This window comes from Fringilla coelebs (genome assembly GCF_963513975.1).
Source record: "Fringilla coelebs genome assembly, chromosome: 2".
Taxonomy (NCBI): Eukaryota; Metazoa; Chordata; class Aves; order Passeriformes; family Fringillidae; genus Fringilla; species Fringilla coelebs.
The window spans coordinates 13,997,987-14,014,684 of NC_140029.1; the positions used below are offsets into that span (position 1 = coordinate 13,997,987).

General features: G+C 37.9%; 1 protein-coding gene across 1 annotated transcript in view; it reads right to left on the reverse strand.

Annotated features, from left to right (window-relative positions):
• Positions 1–16,698, reverse strand: part of PDK3 (pyruvate dehydrogenase kinase 3) — a 52,473-nt gene that overhangs the window by 21,824 nt on the left and 13,951 nt on the right. Inside the window, exons 2-3 of the mRNA XM_084226546.1 lie at positions 11,759–11,900; positions 5,025–5,096 (exon numbers count right to left, since the gene is read on the reverse strand). Coding sequence (XP_084082672.1) covers positions 5,025–5,096; positions 11,759–11,900 — 214 coding nt within the window. The remainder of the gene's footprint in view (positions 1–5,024; positions 5,097–11,758; positions 11,901–16,698) is intronic.

A 16,698-nucleotide genomic window follows, 5' to 3' on the forward strand; every position in this document is an offset into this window, starting at 1 on the left:
CCTAATAACCTGTATATATTATTCTGTTTTTATACATCATTACAGTACAAGAAAACAAGCTTTAAAAAGTCAATATAAAGACAAAGGGAATTTTTTTTGTGTCACTTATGGATAATATTACCTGAAAGATGAAAAACACAAAAGTAATGAGTAGAGTAAAAACCCTTTTAATTGCAACAAATGCAATGATCTGAGGTTTTTCTCAATGGCTGCTCTTTTTTGAATCAGTGCTAACTGGCAGCTGAATATCACAGGAAAGAGAGGTAAAAGTTCACACTCTGAAAGATTTCTCTATTAGAAAGTGTATCTACTTCCAAAGTTCAAAACTAATTAAAATAGCATTTCACTTTACGTAAAAGTAACAAAATGGCACCTTCTTAATCAGATGTACTCCAATATTTACTTAGCTCAAACTGCTTACAGAGCCACTATTTTAGCTGCAACGCTGCAGAAAGGAAGGTTCTTGTTTACCAAGTTCCTTGTGCATGTTATCTCAGACATGCTGGCAGCTGACAGCCTCAGTGGCTGCCAGCTCCAGGACACTCCCCCACACACCCTCCCCTGAGAGGGCCACAAAGAGAAAAACCTGCAGAGAAACTCAGGGGTATAGAGGCTGCACTAAGTGTCCTTGGAGAGCACATGTGAACAGCATTTTTTACAAACCCTTCAATTTTTGAAACACAGCTTCAACCTCCGTGTGTTTATTGGATAGTGACATCTTGGGAAATTTCCAACACTTCTGCCCGCTTGCACCAAGCGTGGACACCTTATCTTGGGGCTCCTGTTATCACACTGTTTGGCAGAACTGCAGAAGAACTTCCACCTGACCCCTCTACAGCTAAAAAAGATATCTGTGTTATCAAAAAGGTAAAAGTAACCTACCATTTTACAAATGCCCGTACTACTGACAGTGACAGGAATGTGTCAATGCTGCAGTGAGGCTTCATAAGGTCTGCTAACCAACAGAAGGCAACAGAGAAACTGAAACACTTCTGAAATGCTTCACTAGAACAATGCCAATGGAAAAAATCCCTTCAAAGGATTTTGTCCAACATTCACAAAAAGGTAAAACTCATGAACATCCATCTGCCCAATTCATACACTAGGAGCAGAGAGAGGTTGGGCCACTCTGAAAATCAACTTTAGTTTAGTCTCTGCGCCAACTCCTATAAACACTCACCCTCTCCATTGCAGGGGCACTGCTGCCTTTGTTGGCCACACACTAACATTTTAGGGAGCACAGAGCTCAAAGTGGGCTATTCTTCCACTACATCCATTTCCCAATTCACTTCACTGTATCACCTCCCACACAGCTGTGCCAGTGCATGGATGACATCTATAATACCACAACATTAATACAGAAAATGGTTTCCCCAGAGAGAGAGCCCAGACTCAGAATACCACAGCAGGCTCTGCAGACAAGTAGCGATAAACCCACAAATAGTCAGGGGACAGTTTTCTGTTCAACTGATAAAAGCATTGCACCATTTTAGAAAACAGTAATTGAAGAACTACTGCCAACATTGATAGAGCACATCTGTGGCTATCCAACCTCCTTGAATGATCAGTTTAGCTTCCCTTCTCTCCTTTGCTACTGTTACCCTGATTAGCCAGAACAGAAACTTGAAGTCCACCTCAGCTGATGGAAAGTCCAACAAAGGCACTCCTTAATTTCTAAAAATCAACTGCTCTGTTATTCTTCATGTTTTTTGAGTGTCTGAGGTGGACAGGCACGGACCATGTTCAGCTCCAAAAAGAAGCTGCTGGGATGGTATTGGAACAAAGGCACTTCCACCTGGGCAAGACTCACATCCTGTGACACTAGTTAAGGGAGAAGGGATAGGAGCCATCATGAAATGCCTAAATCACCTGATATCCTTGGACAGGATGGGCATTCAGTGACCAAAGGATGCAAGGCTGGGTTTTCTGTACTACAAGCCATATACCCTGTAACATTAACGTGTAAAGTGTGCTCTTCTAGAGCATGCTCCACACAGGAACAGCACAGTGAAAAGGAGCCAAGAGATGAAGCTGCTCCAAGCCCTCATAGGCTGCTCTTGGCAAGGTACTCAGAGATACCCCACAGCTACTGCCTGCAAAAAGGGCTTTGGTACAGAGGACCAGACATACCTTATAATCTTCCAGGTTTTTCCTTAAGCAAATCAATCTGGTTAAAGAAAAGAACTATTTCTATGTATACATACCTAAAAACACTTAAAGTGTCTTCTAGGACCTAAAGTCCTAGATAAAGGCTCAAATTCCATTATGTAATGATATGTGCAATCAGAAGAGAACAGAAAACTTTTATGCAAACTTAATTTAACTCAGAAATGTGAGAGTTTTCCCCAGTGAAAAGCAGCATTCCTGATACTTTTCTGACCATACCAATGGCACTTCTGACCATGAAGGCCACTTCTGGCCTTAGGATAAGGCTAGATAGCAGCAACATGGAATACTGACACAGGGGTTGAGAAATTTGTTAGATTTATCTGTATTATCATAAGATAAATATGAACATAGTTAAGAGTATTTTTGAAAGACATTGTTTGTAAAGAATATTTAAAAAATCAAATTACAGCTCAATATGCAGTTAAATGGCATGGTCATGTGTAAGTTAGGAATAGATGACATCCCAGATCAGGAAAGTAAATCTGACTTTCTAATCTTAGACAGTCTATCCAATACTGCCAAAAAGAACAAATCTGCTCTTGAATCAGATAATAGTTTTAATGTCTTTTCAAAGGTCAGATGCAGTAGAGAAGACAGGTCTTACTGTCAAAGGCCCTGGCTGAACTTCACCTCAATAGGTAGCAATAAATTCCATGCGTATTTATTTTATGTACTTAATTACACAGAATACAATAACTGCAAGATTTCAAAGCTTTTAACAAACAGTTATCCTGAATGATATTGATATTTGCTTCATTATGAAATATTTGTTCTCATACTCATTTAGAGCATTGCAAACAATATTTGCAGTTGCCATGAAACAGTATCAAGAATGCCATATCCATATGGCAGAATGAGATAATTGATGTGTTAATTAAGAGACTCTAAAACTAGATCTCCAAGAGAACTACTCACTAGCCTTTATTTATTATACTGTGAACTACCTTGAACCTCTGAAGTTCATAAAAAGCTGAAATTCAGCTACCTAAATACTGAAAGATGGTTTCAGAAGTTACAAAACCACCTTGCCTCAACCCACACATCCTGGACATTACAGGCTTAAAAGGACCTGTGTTACATTTGCCAAGCTCACTCAGGTGTTCAGGACAGCTCATGCCATCTGAAAGGGCAACAGACACCCAAGTTTTGGTAATTTAACCCCATAAAGGAAAGCCTGCTAATAAGCTAGTCACAAACAGAAATTCCTGTGTCATCAGCAAACATGCTGATGATGTAAATACAGAATCACAAAATCTGACAGCTAGAGGTGGTTAAAAAATTGATTTGATTTATCCTCTACAGAATAAGCATGCCTAGAATGTCACTAAATCTATCTAATCTATTTATAAAAGCTTTTAAATTGGATGCTTTACAGCCTTCAGTCTGTTCTCATTAATATTACAAGCTTTACTTTTTGCCCTGCACACATTCTCAACTTTAATAAAAAACAGACATTTTTTAATGCTCCAGTTCTTCAGTTAGAGCAACCAATTATCCTTTATTACAGTGACCTTACTTTTTGGCACATGCAGACTTCCAGTGTCTCCAGAATCTTCTTTTGCCAGTCTAGACAAATGCCTTCAGCATTATTCAGGTGGAACTATCCAAGTCTCTATATCCTGTTCCCTTCACATCAGTACTGCCCATGAGTGTTTTAATTTCTTAAAAGGCAGTACCCAGAACTGCAGGCAGAATTCCAGCATAGTACTCACTCTGAGTAAATGGTTACTTTCCCCTTTTTCAATAGCACTACAACTCAGTTAGTCTTTAATCCATATGGCTCCTTCTACAACTCTGCCATGCACTTGAGCTTCTCCTATGTGCATGTATGTGAAACACAAAAGCTAAAGTGTGAAGATCTCAGATAACATGCTCACAACCAAAAGTACACAACATTTGAAATGCAGCATCTCCCAAAGCCCTTATTTAACCTAATGTACACAATGTACGTATATGAAGTTTGCTGAAGGCAAAACACCATTTTTGCACAACACAGGCTGCACGGTGCACAAACAAAGCAAGGCATTTGATGAAACTCTCTTTAAAGCACTGCTTGATCATGCAGGATTTCAGAGCTTAAATCCAAAAGACAAACTACCCTAAGAAAGCTAATTAACAGAACAAAATCCTGCAAGAAGTAATATCCGGAAACAAAGTTGACTGTTATAGGTACAGGGTAACAACAGACCCTAGCGTTGGACAGCTCTGTGTTTGTGTTAGTTGTTTTGTTTTCAAGTCTCTGATGCGTATGTGGCACCTGCTGTTCTCACAAGTGGGGTTCTTCTCTGTTTTATTCATACACATTTCAAGGAAACATTCTAATGGCAATTTCAATGTGATTTTGTTGATAAAGAAAATTGGCTAAGTTTTCCTTTCTTTTCAAGTAATGCTATTCAGTGAGGTAAGTGAACACCACTAATTGAAGTCCATTAAAAAAGCTTTTAGATAAAAACAATGACATGTTAGAATGCCTTCCAAATAGGAAAAAAATAAATCAAACTATTAATGTATTAACATACTTTATATACCATAGAGCACTAAGCTCAATGTATACTAAAACAACACTTTAGTCTTAAGCATCTGATATACAAGTATGGTCTCCCATCCATGTTCTCTCAATACAGTCTTGAAGGAAGCATTTCATGCCATTTCTTAAACTACCAGTCTGCATAAATACAAAATATACTGTTCAAAAGCACTTAGATACCTACATTCTACTCCAGATTACAATTTTACCTTTTGCCATACACATTCTAACTTAAAAATATAGTAACTGTTTTCCTAGAGTACAAAAGCACTAGGTATTTGAGACAGATTATCTGAAAATGAACTGCTAGAAAAAATAAGTTACTCACTCATCCAGAACATGTGGATCCTCAGGACTTTTATTTTCATATTCTAAAAGCTCAAGGAAACTCTGCATGTACCTGAAATAAAAAAATATAAAAATATAATTAAAATACTTAAACATAAGATACTTTTTAATTTCTTTAATTTTAAGACTACAGGGTCACGTAAAAGTAACAGATGCACAGTACACAGTTCTCTTCAAAGACTAAAAGTAAGTGGGATGCTGCAACAAACGGAAAGAAAGCAATTACAATATATTATATTAAGTTAAAAAGCATTACTTATGACCTTACATTCTGCAATTCAGGAAAATTGCTATATAAATGAAAGAAGTCAATAGTAGCAAAACCTCTCTACAGGTACATCTGTAATTTCAGGTAGTTTGTCCCTGTATTTTGATTTTTCTGCTCATCTACTCTGTACTGATGTTAGTTTTTTCCCATATTCCTCAGACAGCAATCCAAGTTTTCTTTCAAAAGAAAGCTCAGGGGAACACTCCCCAAAAGGCACAATAACAGGACTGCACGAAGCTGGTCCTACCAGAGTTCTCCAGGAGAGCACACCCATTCACATACTCCCACAGCTCCTCCGTGTGACACAACCCTTGGTTTCATTAAAACCCCTCTTACACAACACAGCTCTCTCCTGCTCAGATATTCGGTTCACAGGAGATTAACTGAGGCTTAGAGCCCCAGAGGTACCACAGAGGACCCAAACCAGAACCCCTCAACAGGAACGTGGCCAGCCTGCTCTGTAGGACACACAAATTCTGCCACTCACACAGCACTGTGCCTCAGGACCAGCTATTGCCCCTGGAGCAGACACACATTCAGCAGCACAGATGGAGCTTTAAGGACTACAGAACCAGGACCTATTTCCTGAGGTAAAATCACACAAGGAATCAAACACACACATAAAAGGGATGGTTTCAATGTAACCCTCCCTTCACTCCTGTGGTTAAGCACTGCACTCAAACTACACTATCAACACTAATCAGATGTTAATCATATGTGCATGTCAACAGCTCCAGCTCCCATCAGAGGTGAAATAGACAGAAGAAAAACCAAGCAAAACTTTTTTGCACATGAAAACAACTAATTGAAAGGTCTAAACAGCTGAAGCTAACACAAGAGAGAAAAGATAACCACAGAGCCTACACAAGGAAAAAGCAAAACAAAACCAATCCTCTCCCTTTTCAGTAGCAGCTACCCAGTAGACTAGGTCAGCAATGACCTATGCATAAGCTCTTTTGGTAGCAGTTCTATGTTAAGACCAGCTTAATAAGGCTATGAAACTTCATCCTGCATCTTCAAGCTACAGTGAAACTTAGGACAGCACCGTTGTCTATGTGACTCCCTTCAGAACTACATACCACTTGGACCACCCCCATTTCAAGCTTCAACCACAGGTCACTGTGACATTCCTCAGGGACACTGACATTTTCACCATGGTCAGCACAGGAACACCAGCTCCTGTCCTTCAGGACATTTGTGCTCTCCTGCAAACATCAGGAGCCATTACAGAAATCCCCCAAATATTTGTCACTTACAAGTAAGGCATATAGCTCATACCTCTAGTAGTGCTTATCTTAAAAGATGTTATTTTCTGCTGCTAAGAGATGGCACCAGTTCACAACCATTGTACTCTGAACTCGGCTGATTCACATGCAACAATTAAATCATGATCATGCTCACTCAAAGAGGTACATGCTGTTCAACCCCCACCTGCCATCATATAATACTATCAAAGTCCTGTTTCTAAAAGACACCACCACACTTGAGAAGTAACACAAAGGTTGTTTTTAATACAGGCTTCCTACCATAAATGTCAAACCACAGAAATCCTGTGCTGACACAAGGATAAAACAGCAATGAAGGCTGCTGGCACTGAAGGCAGCTGATACTTGATTTTTGTACTGTGTGGATTTGACTGGTTGCCTGCCATTACTGGAGAAATTATGGAAACAGGCAATGCTTTTCCTTTAGAGTTCTCTCCTTCTGATTCTAAAGTAAAGGAAATACCACTTTAGAAGTCAAGTTCATTAGCAAAAGCATGGTATCCAGCAAGTTAGCTCAGAGAAAAGGTGAACTTAAAACCAAAGTCACTCAAATTTCTTCCAAGCCTGTGACTAAACCAAGCCAGAAAAAAGTCACTTCATGTCAAACAACCCTCACCTACTGCTCAGTGCCTACCACTGTACATCACCCAGTCTGGGGTGTTCTAATACCCTGTGTCTTAAGTCTCTGAATAGAAACTCAGAGGTGCAAATGCTGAACACATTTTTCTTTTATGAAGGTGTGATTTCCAGTTTGTACACCAAATTCCCACTCCCTCTCTCCCAAAAAGATCAAATTTAGAAATTAAGAAAAAATACGTTTAAAAGGAAATTCGTAACTCTGGTCTTAATGACCACCATGACCATTACACTCTGAGGACAGGTGAGCAGCCAGCAATGCAGTCCATTCCTGTAAAAGTGCGTGTGAAAAAGTTATTCCCTTTTCATATAATCCATCTACTTCCTTGCATTTTGTTTTAATTTGAATTGTAGGTGCAGAGAGGGATAAATGAAGATGGTAACTACAGGATTTGTAAAGCAATGAAAAGCATGACCTTGTGATGTTTAAACATAATTCACACACAATTACCAGCCAGAAAGAACAAAAAAGTACCAGAATAATGCATGAATTACTGCATCATTAATAAATCAATACAACTACACAGAATACAAATGTAAAAAAAATTCCAGCATATATGAGAAAAAGAGAATGTCAGTTATATTTTGCTATATTTGGTGAGTCATCAAAAGCAGAAATCAAAGTCCATGCCCTTCAAGCATATTGTCTCTCTGGTGTTTAATTTTTTATCACAATACACTACAATTCATTGGGCAAGCTCTTTGGTTTCAAGCACCCTTTTGCCTTGTTCTTCTGCTAATTACTGCCACGTACATTGAATTCTTGTTAGTCTGCCAAATGCAATAATTTTAGAATGGCATGAAAGCACTGCAAAAGCCCATAATGTCAGCTCTGGGTTTTCTTTTCTTAAAAAAAATCATGCAAGATACTTCTGCTTTTTTCCGGACGTGTATTTCACTCAGATTTTCCTTTACAATAATTTTAATACCAAAGCACTAAAATGATAAAACAAATCTCCATGGTAACACAATCTTGCTAGCATAGTCTCAATGCAGAAAATAGGAAAAAACCCAATTATTAATCCCTAAACTGTACATATTTCTCTAATGGGTCTTTCCCAAGAGAGAAATGGAAATTTATAGCATTTTCTAAGGAAAAGCACTAGAAAAAAATAGAGACATTTGTCCAGGGCTAAATAAAATGTGAATTTTACATATAACTGAGTAATACACTATGCAAACCTCACGCTTACTTTTGATATTTTATAAGCTCTAACCTTATCTATTGTAAGGTTTTATTGTAACTATTTTCCCTCATCACATTAGTGACCATGTCCTTTATTAAACAACTCTGTTATATATTCAACATCTTCCCTGCACTTTAACTATAGTGCCCTCTCAAAGCTGGCCAAAAACAAGCCCACTTCTTTGGATCAAGCAAGCTGCCCATTGATTTTGAAAAGCTGAAAACAAGGTTCTGATTGTTGATCTGTCTGCTGTTTGGAATCATTGCAGTCCACAGCCAGAACATATTAACTGTGTTTCAGTCTTGAGTCACTTTACTCCTTCCCTACTTCTTGCAAAAGATACACGCAAATTAAGCTATGAACTCGAACTGGGACAGAGCTGATGTTTTACCTTCACTGAAATGCAAAACTATTATTTTTGGTTTGTTCAGAGTTCACTCTCTGGGTAATGCCAGCTTTATTCAGGAAAGTGTTGCTGAGAGTACAAAGGAAGGAGAGGGGTCTTGCCTCCCCTCAGTGCTGCACATATGAGGCTGAGGAGCCCAGAAAGGAAGGAGAAAAAACCAACAGAGCACCTTTCCCAAGAGCAATCAAGCAATCAGTTATAAAATCAGATAGGCAGAGAAGCACAGGAAGCAAAGTGCCTCCAGCATGGCCATGGAGATGGATGGGAGAAGGAGAGAACAGGCCTTGCCTGCAGCAGGGAGCAGCAAACCAGGCTGCCTCCCAAGGGAGCCACAAGGGTGAGAAAACTGATGCAACCCAGAATGTTTGATGGCTGAAAACAGAGAGGATTGATGGGAAAGGATCCATGCTGCACTGCAGGCAGGGCTCGTTTCTTATTCCTCTATTTACAGAGCACTTTAATTTAAAAGTCTAATAAAACCCATATTAAAGATTAGGACCTTTTTGTATTAATTTTTGGCATGCTGGCATTAATGAATAGATTGGGAACTCAAATGTTAAAGCTCCAGCTAATTTGGAGTCTCATGAAAAGCACATAAAAACATAGGTTTTCTAGTGTAAAATTGTAGCAAAAATGAAACAAACATGCTTGTGACTAGATAAATTACTGAATATTAGCAAATAAATATATTAAAGTGAGTATGGAATTAAGTGTCTTTCTAACTTGTGGCAAGTGTACAATAGATTTTTGCTTGCTAATTAATGAACTGCCAAGCTTTCTGAATCTATGGCATAGCAAAAACAAAGGATTGTGAACTGACCCTCAAGAAAATATTTTCTTGAAGTAGTTTTGAACTGCATTAAGAAGAGGTTTCTTTCATTTTACAAGCTCACAAAACAGCTAAACAACTAAATTTATATTTATTTATTCTACTACATAAAATTCAGGAATCTCACTCTGATAGTATCTCTAAACTCTAGCTTAAGAAACTATAAATGTGTTTCAAAACCGGCTATCAACATAGCTACATAACACTCAAGGTCATTCACGCTGAAGTTAATAAAACCTTTGGTTTGATCTTTTTAAAAGATAAATTTAAAAGTAAATTTTGCCCAAGGTTTATCATCAGGACTTACAAACTACAGGTAAATGTTTAATTAAGCAATTTAAAACATCTGAACATAAAAAAAAGAACTAAGCTCTTTGAAGTCCACACCTATAATCAGAGGGGAAAAATGCTACAATTACTTTTATTATTTTTGACATAAGATGAAAAAAATATTCTCATATAATCTCAATGAAGATACTCCTTTCCACAAAAACTATTAGTTAACTATAGATCACAATCAGAAGAAAATTACAGAAAGCACTTTGATTTCAAACTTCCATCTCTGGGTTTGATGCCCATTCCAACTTCTTCAGCACATTACAGTCCAGTATTTTAGCCAGTCCAATAGACAACTAGTGGTCTGCAGCTGTGATAGTGCAAATCACATGGTCAAATAACACATGCTGCTGCTTTTTCTCATTTGGAGTTTTGGGGGTTTTTTCCTTTTTTTTAATCAGTAGTTGACTATTGTGGCCATAAAAATCATCAAGAGTGCTCAAATCTCTTCAACAAAAATTCTGAAGGGGGCCTCTACTCTGAACACCCATTCCTTTGCCAGGGGGATCCAAATGTTGCTTAGCTCGGTATAGGCAGGGCAGAAGCACAAGCCACAGCACAGACATTTGGACTAGAAGTATTATGCTGCAGTCACTACAGAAAAATGATTTCCTTTTCTTCATTCACCTATTTGTCCACATTTCATTAAAGACATGTTCACAAGTCAATCAGATTAGAAAAGCCTAGAAGGCCTGTATATTATCTACTCTCTTCTACAAGCATAACAACTTCCTGTGACGTCAGACAGACAAGTCTTCAAACCTTGCAACCTAACCACAAAGTGATTGTGTGGCTCCACAGCATTTACACTCACTTGAAGCACTTCATCACTGTACTCAAAGTGGTCATCAAGACATCCACTCTTACCTTGTAAAGACAAACACAATACCACATATCCTCATTTATATTTTCTAAGTCTGAAGCTTGATGCATAGGAGACCCAAGCCAGCAGTCAACATACAGTCAGCACAGAAGCTCTTGGCTCAAGGGCTATGACTGAATTTAACACAAGCCTACAACATTAGCTGCTTTTACTGTTAAATAAGCTGCTACTCACAAAGAGACTTCTGTCTCTTTTCCAAATACTTTTTTTTTTTTACAAAAAGTATTTGGAAAATATTAACAGGTAAATGAACAATACATACCCCATGAACAATTTTTTTTTTTTTTTGTGCTTATACATCCAAGGCAGCAGTCTCTAAATCTCACCAAACATGCAATTAGGCTAGAAATTAATTACTGTGGAAAAGATGGCAGGACTTTGAATGACTTTAAACCCATGCTAGTTATTACAATGGAGGATGCTGTTTACTAGATGACACAAGATTTTTTACTCATTCCATAATTTCCACTGAACACCAGGTTGTTTTTCAAGATTTAGCAGTGAAAAAAACAGATGAGGTTTTAAATTTCTCTCAGTATTTTTGACAAAGGAAGAGTAAGGAGAAAGAGCAGCTATTTCAAGAAGCCATGAGTGCAATACAGTAAGGAATGTTTAAAAAGCTTGTTCTTGGAAGTTATGGACTCATTTTAATAACCTGGGAGACAACAGTATGTTTTTACTAACTTACAAGACTAACTTACAAATCCTTAGTTAGGATCCAGATTAGGGTATATACTCAACATTAGAAGAAAATGAAACTTCATTTGACAAGACACACTATAACAATTCACGGCAGAAAACTGACCGATTCAGAAGAATTCAATGATTCTCTGTTGCAAGCAGAACAATACCTACAGTTAATTTTACAATAACTTTCCAATCCACTTTTTTTTTTTAAACTTACCAACTCTGTACCAGCCCAACTGAAGGCCTGTTCAGTAAATTATCAGGCAGCAAATTGACTTCCCTCATGGTGTTCGCCAGTCGCACAGGAAGCTCCTTCCGCAGGAACATGTACGAAGTCTTCTCGCAGGCATTGTCACGACCTGTCAGAAGGAAGGAAAAACATTGTAGCAGATCAAATTTTAGACTTCCTAATGTTAGAAGCTTTAAAAAAAACAAGTTGCACTTGTTAAAATAAGCAATTTCAGTGCTCACCTTTACTTTCTTCTCACTCATGAGACACATTCTAAACTTTTACCTTCCTAGAGAGTACCCTTTTTGTCTGACATTCTTCCACATTTCACATCATCTCATTTTCTCTCCCATAAACAAAATCTCTCATCATAGAAATAAAATTATTCAAATATCAAATACTTGATATTACCAGGAAATAAGACCCGAAAATACTAGCTTTTATCGATACAGCTTTTATATTAAAGTGAGCTTTTAAAAAGTAAATGCTACACATCTAAGAGGGGGTAAGGAGTGCAAACAAAAGGACAAAACAATGACAACAGTTTGCTGATGTTTCATACCCCAAGTTCTTCAACCTTTAGTACTTTAACATTTGAGCAGCACCTGGTGAGACCAGCACAGGCCATCATCCCTCCTAGGGCTGGCCTGTAAGATTATCACTAGAGACCTGGAAGGAAAGCCCAGTGCTTAACACCATACTTTCATTTGGAAAGGCCTCAGCTAATAACTTTCACTTTTAAAACACATTTTTATCAAGGCCAGTATTTTGAAAATAAAACATACAAAAAATCCCAACCGTACAATCAGAAAGCAAATAAATGGATCCAGCAAAATAACAATAGCTTCCTGCAGACCTAGTGGTAACAGCATTCATTCTATGAAGCCATCCTATACAAATTGAAAGACTGACATGACTTAGAGTAATCTTAAGCTAAAGTAGTTACTAAGGATACCACAAATATTTAAATGCACAAGATATTATGTCACTTGTCCAAGTAGTTTAGATGGAAGATCAGACTTTACTTAACATAGTTTTTTGTGTTTTACATCCTTTAACAAGTGGACAAAGTCCTATCATAACTAATCTCTAAAGAATCCAGGTAAATTAATTCTTTTTTTAAGTCCATATTTTACTTGTAATGAACAGCCAAGATTCTGCTTTCATCTAGAAAGAGAGCAAAGGTCTTTTGTGATGATAACCAATTCAACCATCTGCAAAATTTCTGAGTGAAGGCATAATGTGAGAGCTATAAATTATGTTCAAGCAAACCAGAAAGTGTTAAAAGCACTGCTAGGCACATAATCACTAAGATATACAATTTGCAAGATTCAAGTACAATGCTACCAGCACAATCAAGGAGATACTTTTTAAGACAGTCCCATTATAATCACAGAGTTTTCACTTTCTTTGCATGGGTAGAGTGCATTGATGGATTAGTTCCCACACCCCAACATTACCTTGGGGAATATGCAGGAAGGATTAGGATTTCCCTTTTTTTCTTGCTCATTTAGGTATCATCAATTTGGGACTCATTAAATTCTGATAGTGCTATGAATTCCATTATAGTTCTTCCAGTAAACATTTGGACCTATTTAACTTGCTCCCATTTTCACACCTCAATTACAGATACAAGCATCCTGTCAAAATTAGACAAAGGAAACAAGACATTACATTGTTTTCTGTGAAGCACAGTAATGACTTCAGAGTTCAATCTTTCACGTAAATTAGATACCAATTCACCTACAACAGATGACAGATACATGTTTTTTCACAAGTCACTGTATACAGCAAGTCTTTAAAGACTGAGGCTGGACAGCAGGAAAGACTGACTCAGCTCAGCCTAAACCTTCTGAGCAGGAAAACCCCTCAGAACAAAGAAAACAACTGCTTCTTCCCAAGAGTGACTGAGAGCAAGTGCAGTGATTCTCTAGATGATAAAAAGCAAAATGAATGAAAGACAGCCCATGCAGAAAATTAGAAAATTATGAACAAGAACCCACAGCTCATGGGTTTGTGAAATGCAAACAAAAGCTGCTACAGGCAAGCACGACTGGCTGAAGAGACCCACATCCTCTCTTCCCACGTGCAAGGGCACATCTCTATTCAACCTATCTCTTTTTAAAGAGCTGCCTTGCCCTGTTGCACAGTTACATTTTAGGTACAGAGCCCTTTGGGGTCCCTTTGCACATTCAGTGCAGGAAGGGGAGAGGAAGCTCTGGTTTTTAAGACTTCCCTGTTTACAAGCTTACTTCAGCATAAGTTCAGCTCATCTGTTTGGTTTGGGGCACATGGTCCTTGTATCAGCTCCTTAGCTGCTCTCAGTTTACCTGAGAGCCTCCACAGAGCTGCTTCAGCATTTAGCACCAGGTCAGTTACCTGCCTGCCAGACAGCACGTGCATGGCCAGAGAGAAAGGCTACCCACCAGGAGCAGCAGTAATTAGATATCCCCCAGCTTTCAAAGCAGAAGCAAACTGTGTCCTAACACTGCTCCTTGGCTGCTGTTCCTCACAGCAACACCTGTACAACCACTTCCATCAAAAGAAAGGACATCACGCTTACATTACAGTAAGAAAATCCCTTAGTCTGTATGTTAGGTGTTTTCTGAATGTAATTTCTTAGAAATTATATGATAGTTGCATGTACAATACAGTCAGTCTAAGTTCTAAAAATATTTCCAGAAACAGCATTCTAATAAGCCGCAATGAAACTTCTGCATGTTTAGCCATAGTCAGTTTAATTTTTTTTCAAAGGCTGGCTTTAATTTTGATCTAGTCATTCCATCTATTTTTCAAAATATACAGCAATCATTCTTGATTTTGTTCTGACTCTAGCTGGGTCAATATACATTGCCAGCATCAGGCTTTTGTCTGAAACAGCACAGGCTAAAGCCAGTCTAAATCAATCAATTTCAGTTCAAATGAATTTGAAATCACTCTCTCAGGGTTAAAGTGCAAGTTAAGTTTGTGAATAATCCCTCCTTGATTTACACCTCAGTAAGTTATTTAGGAACATAAATATATGAAACAATGACCTGCTTATCTTTGTATGAATTCAAATGGAAAAGGAAAGTCATCCTATGCCCTACTAGAAACGACACTGCACTAGGCATCAAGGGCTGTATTTAGCTTTATTTCAAAAAACTTAAACTCTTTAAAAGTATGCTTTTAAGAAACTGAAAATGGAAATACTAGAAGACTCAAAGTGAAACACTTCCTATCCACAAAGTCAAGAAGAAAATCAAGTAAGGCATCTCATGATATATATATCTCAGAATTTAGCACACACCACCACCATTTGTTTCTCACTGTCTCTAAAACAGCAATACTTGATTGCAATTGAACAACAATTCAGTTTTGTGGCTTCAAGTGGAATAATTGTGCAGACCAAAGTCAGGCATTGAAACAAGTTTCTTTCAACAAGAATTACATTAAGACAACAAAAAGACCAAACTAGGCAGGATGCAACCACTTTGTAACAGATCTGCTGTACTGCAGGGAACAAAGCAATCCCATACTATTCTTCCTGGTAGAAAATAACCCTATAAAGTAATTATGTTTTCTGTGGGATTAGGTGTTAATTCGGGGTCAAGAGGCTAGATTATCTTCAGATTTTTACTCTTAATGAAGTTACACTTTCAAGCTGATTAAAAAACTCTTATGATCATACCTACAGTGCCTGCAGCTTAACCCAGAATTTGATCCAATGGGATAAAGGAAAAGCACACACAAAATACCCCACTCTCCTGGTAAATTACATGATTTTTTGATCATCTTCTAAAAGCATAGATGGATGCAAGAGAAATCAAAATAACAACAATAAAACAGTCTGTGACACAGGAATGAGTGAATCTGATGGATTTACCTAAGAAGAAATAAGTGAAGAACACAGCAATGCTCTCCAAGGACTCAGTTTGCTACAAAGAAGGCAGCAGTAACCTTGCCCATCAAGCTTTGGACTCAAACTGCAGAAGATTCAATTCTTAATTAGCAGAAATTTCCTGATGGTAATCACTGTAAAAGAGAGCAACCTGATCTGATTTAAGCATGCCTTTTACTAGTGAAAGTAGACACCTGCCCAGCTAAGCTAGTTGATTGAGTCTCTGAAATGAGATTAGACTGAACGTGGCCTAACATTCTTTGTAGCCCTAATTCTCTCATGACCCAAGAGGAAGAAAGTGATTACCTCACATTTTGTTAACCACTTGCACGGCAAAAGCAGTGCAAATTTGCACAGGGAAACAAGCAAAAAGTGAAAACCCTGAAGCAAGTCAGAGTTTGAAAAAACACAGCATAGACTGCATAAATTAAGTTATACAGTAACAGCTACTTTGACAGAAAAATTACAACAAGAAGCAAGGTATTTGTGAAGAAACTAAGCCTCAAGTTAATACTATTGCATACATAGCTAGCACAAAAACTGAAAGAAATGTCAAGTGTCACCACAGGTTTAAAAAAAAAAGGAACTGTTTAACAAATGTTCTACCACCTTCAATCTTCTGAACAATCTTACCTGTCTGGGCTCATCACTTACCCAATGTAAATCACACAGAAAAGCATATTCATGGCCTCCTCTCTGCCACTTTCAAACCTTCAGCTCAAAACTAGCACCAAGGAGAAACTGTGATGCCAATTTTGAGACTATTTTGTTTAAAAACAAGTCAGTGTAATGGACTGACAACAGACACAACCTTCAACATTGTGAAAATAAGAAAATACATCAGTCAAACAAAGATCTAAGCAGCAATCTCCTGGACTTGACATCAAACTAAGGTCACTGAAGAATTTTCTAATTTTCTATTTTTTCAGTGTGGCAGCTTTACACATGAGAGACATAGGGTTTGTAAAAATACTTTGGGAGTGGTACCTGTACAAACACTGCTGCATTTGGAATGGTCACTGTTAGTGAGAGTGAATGTTGGTGGATT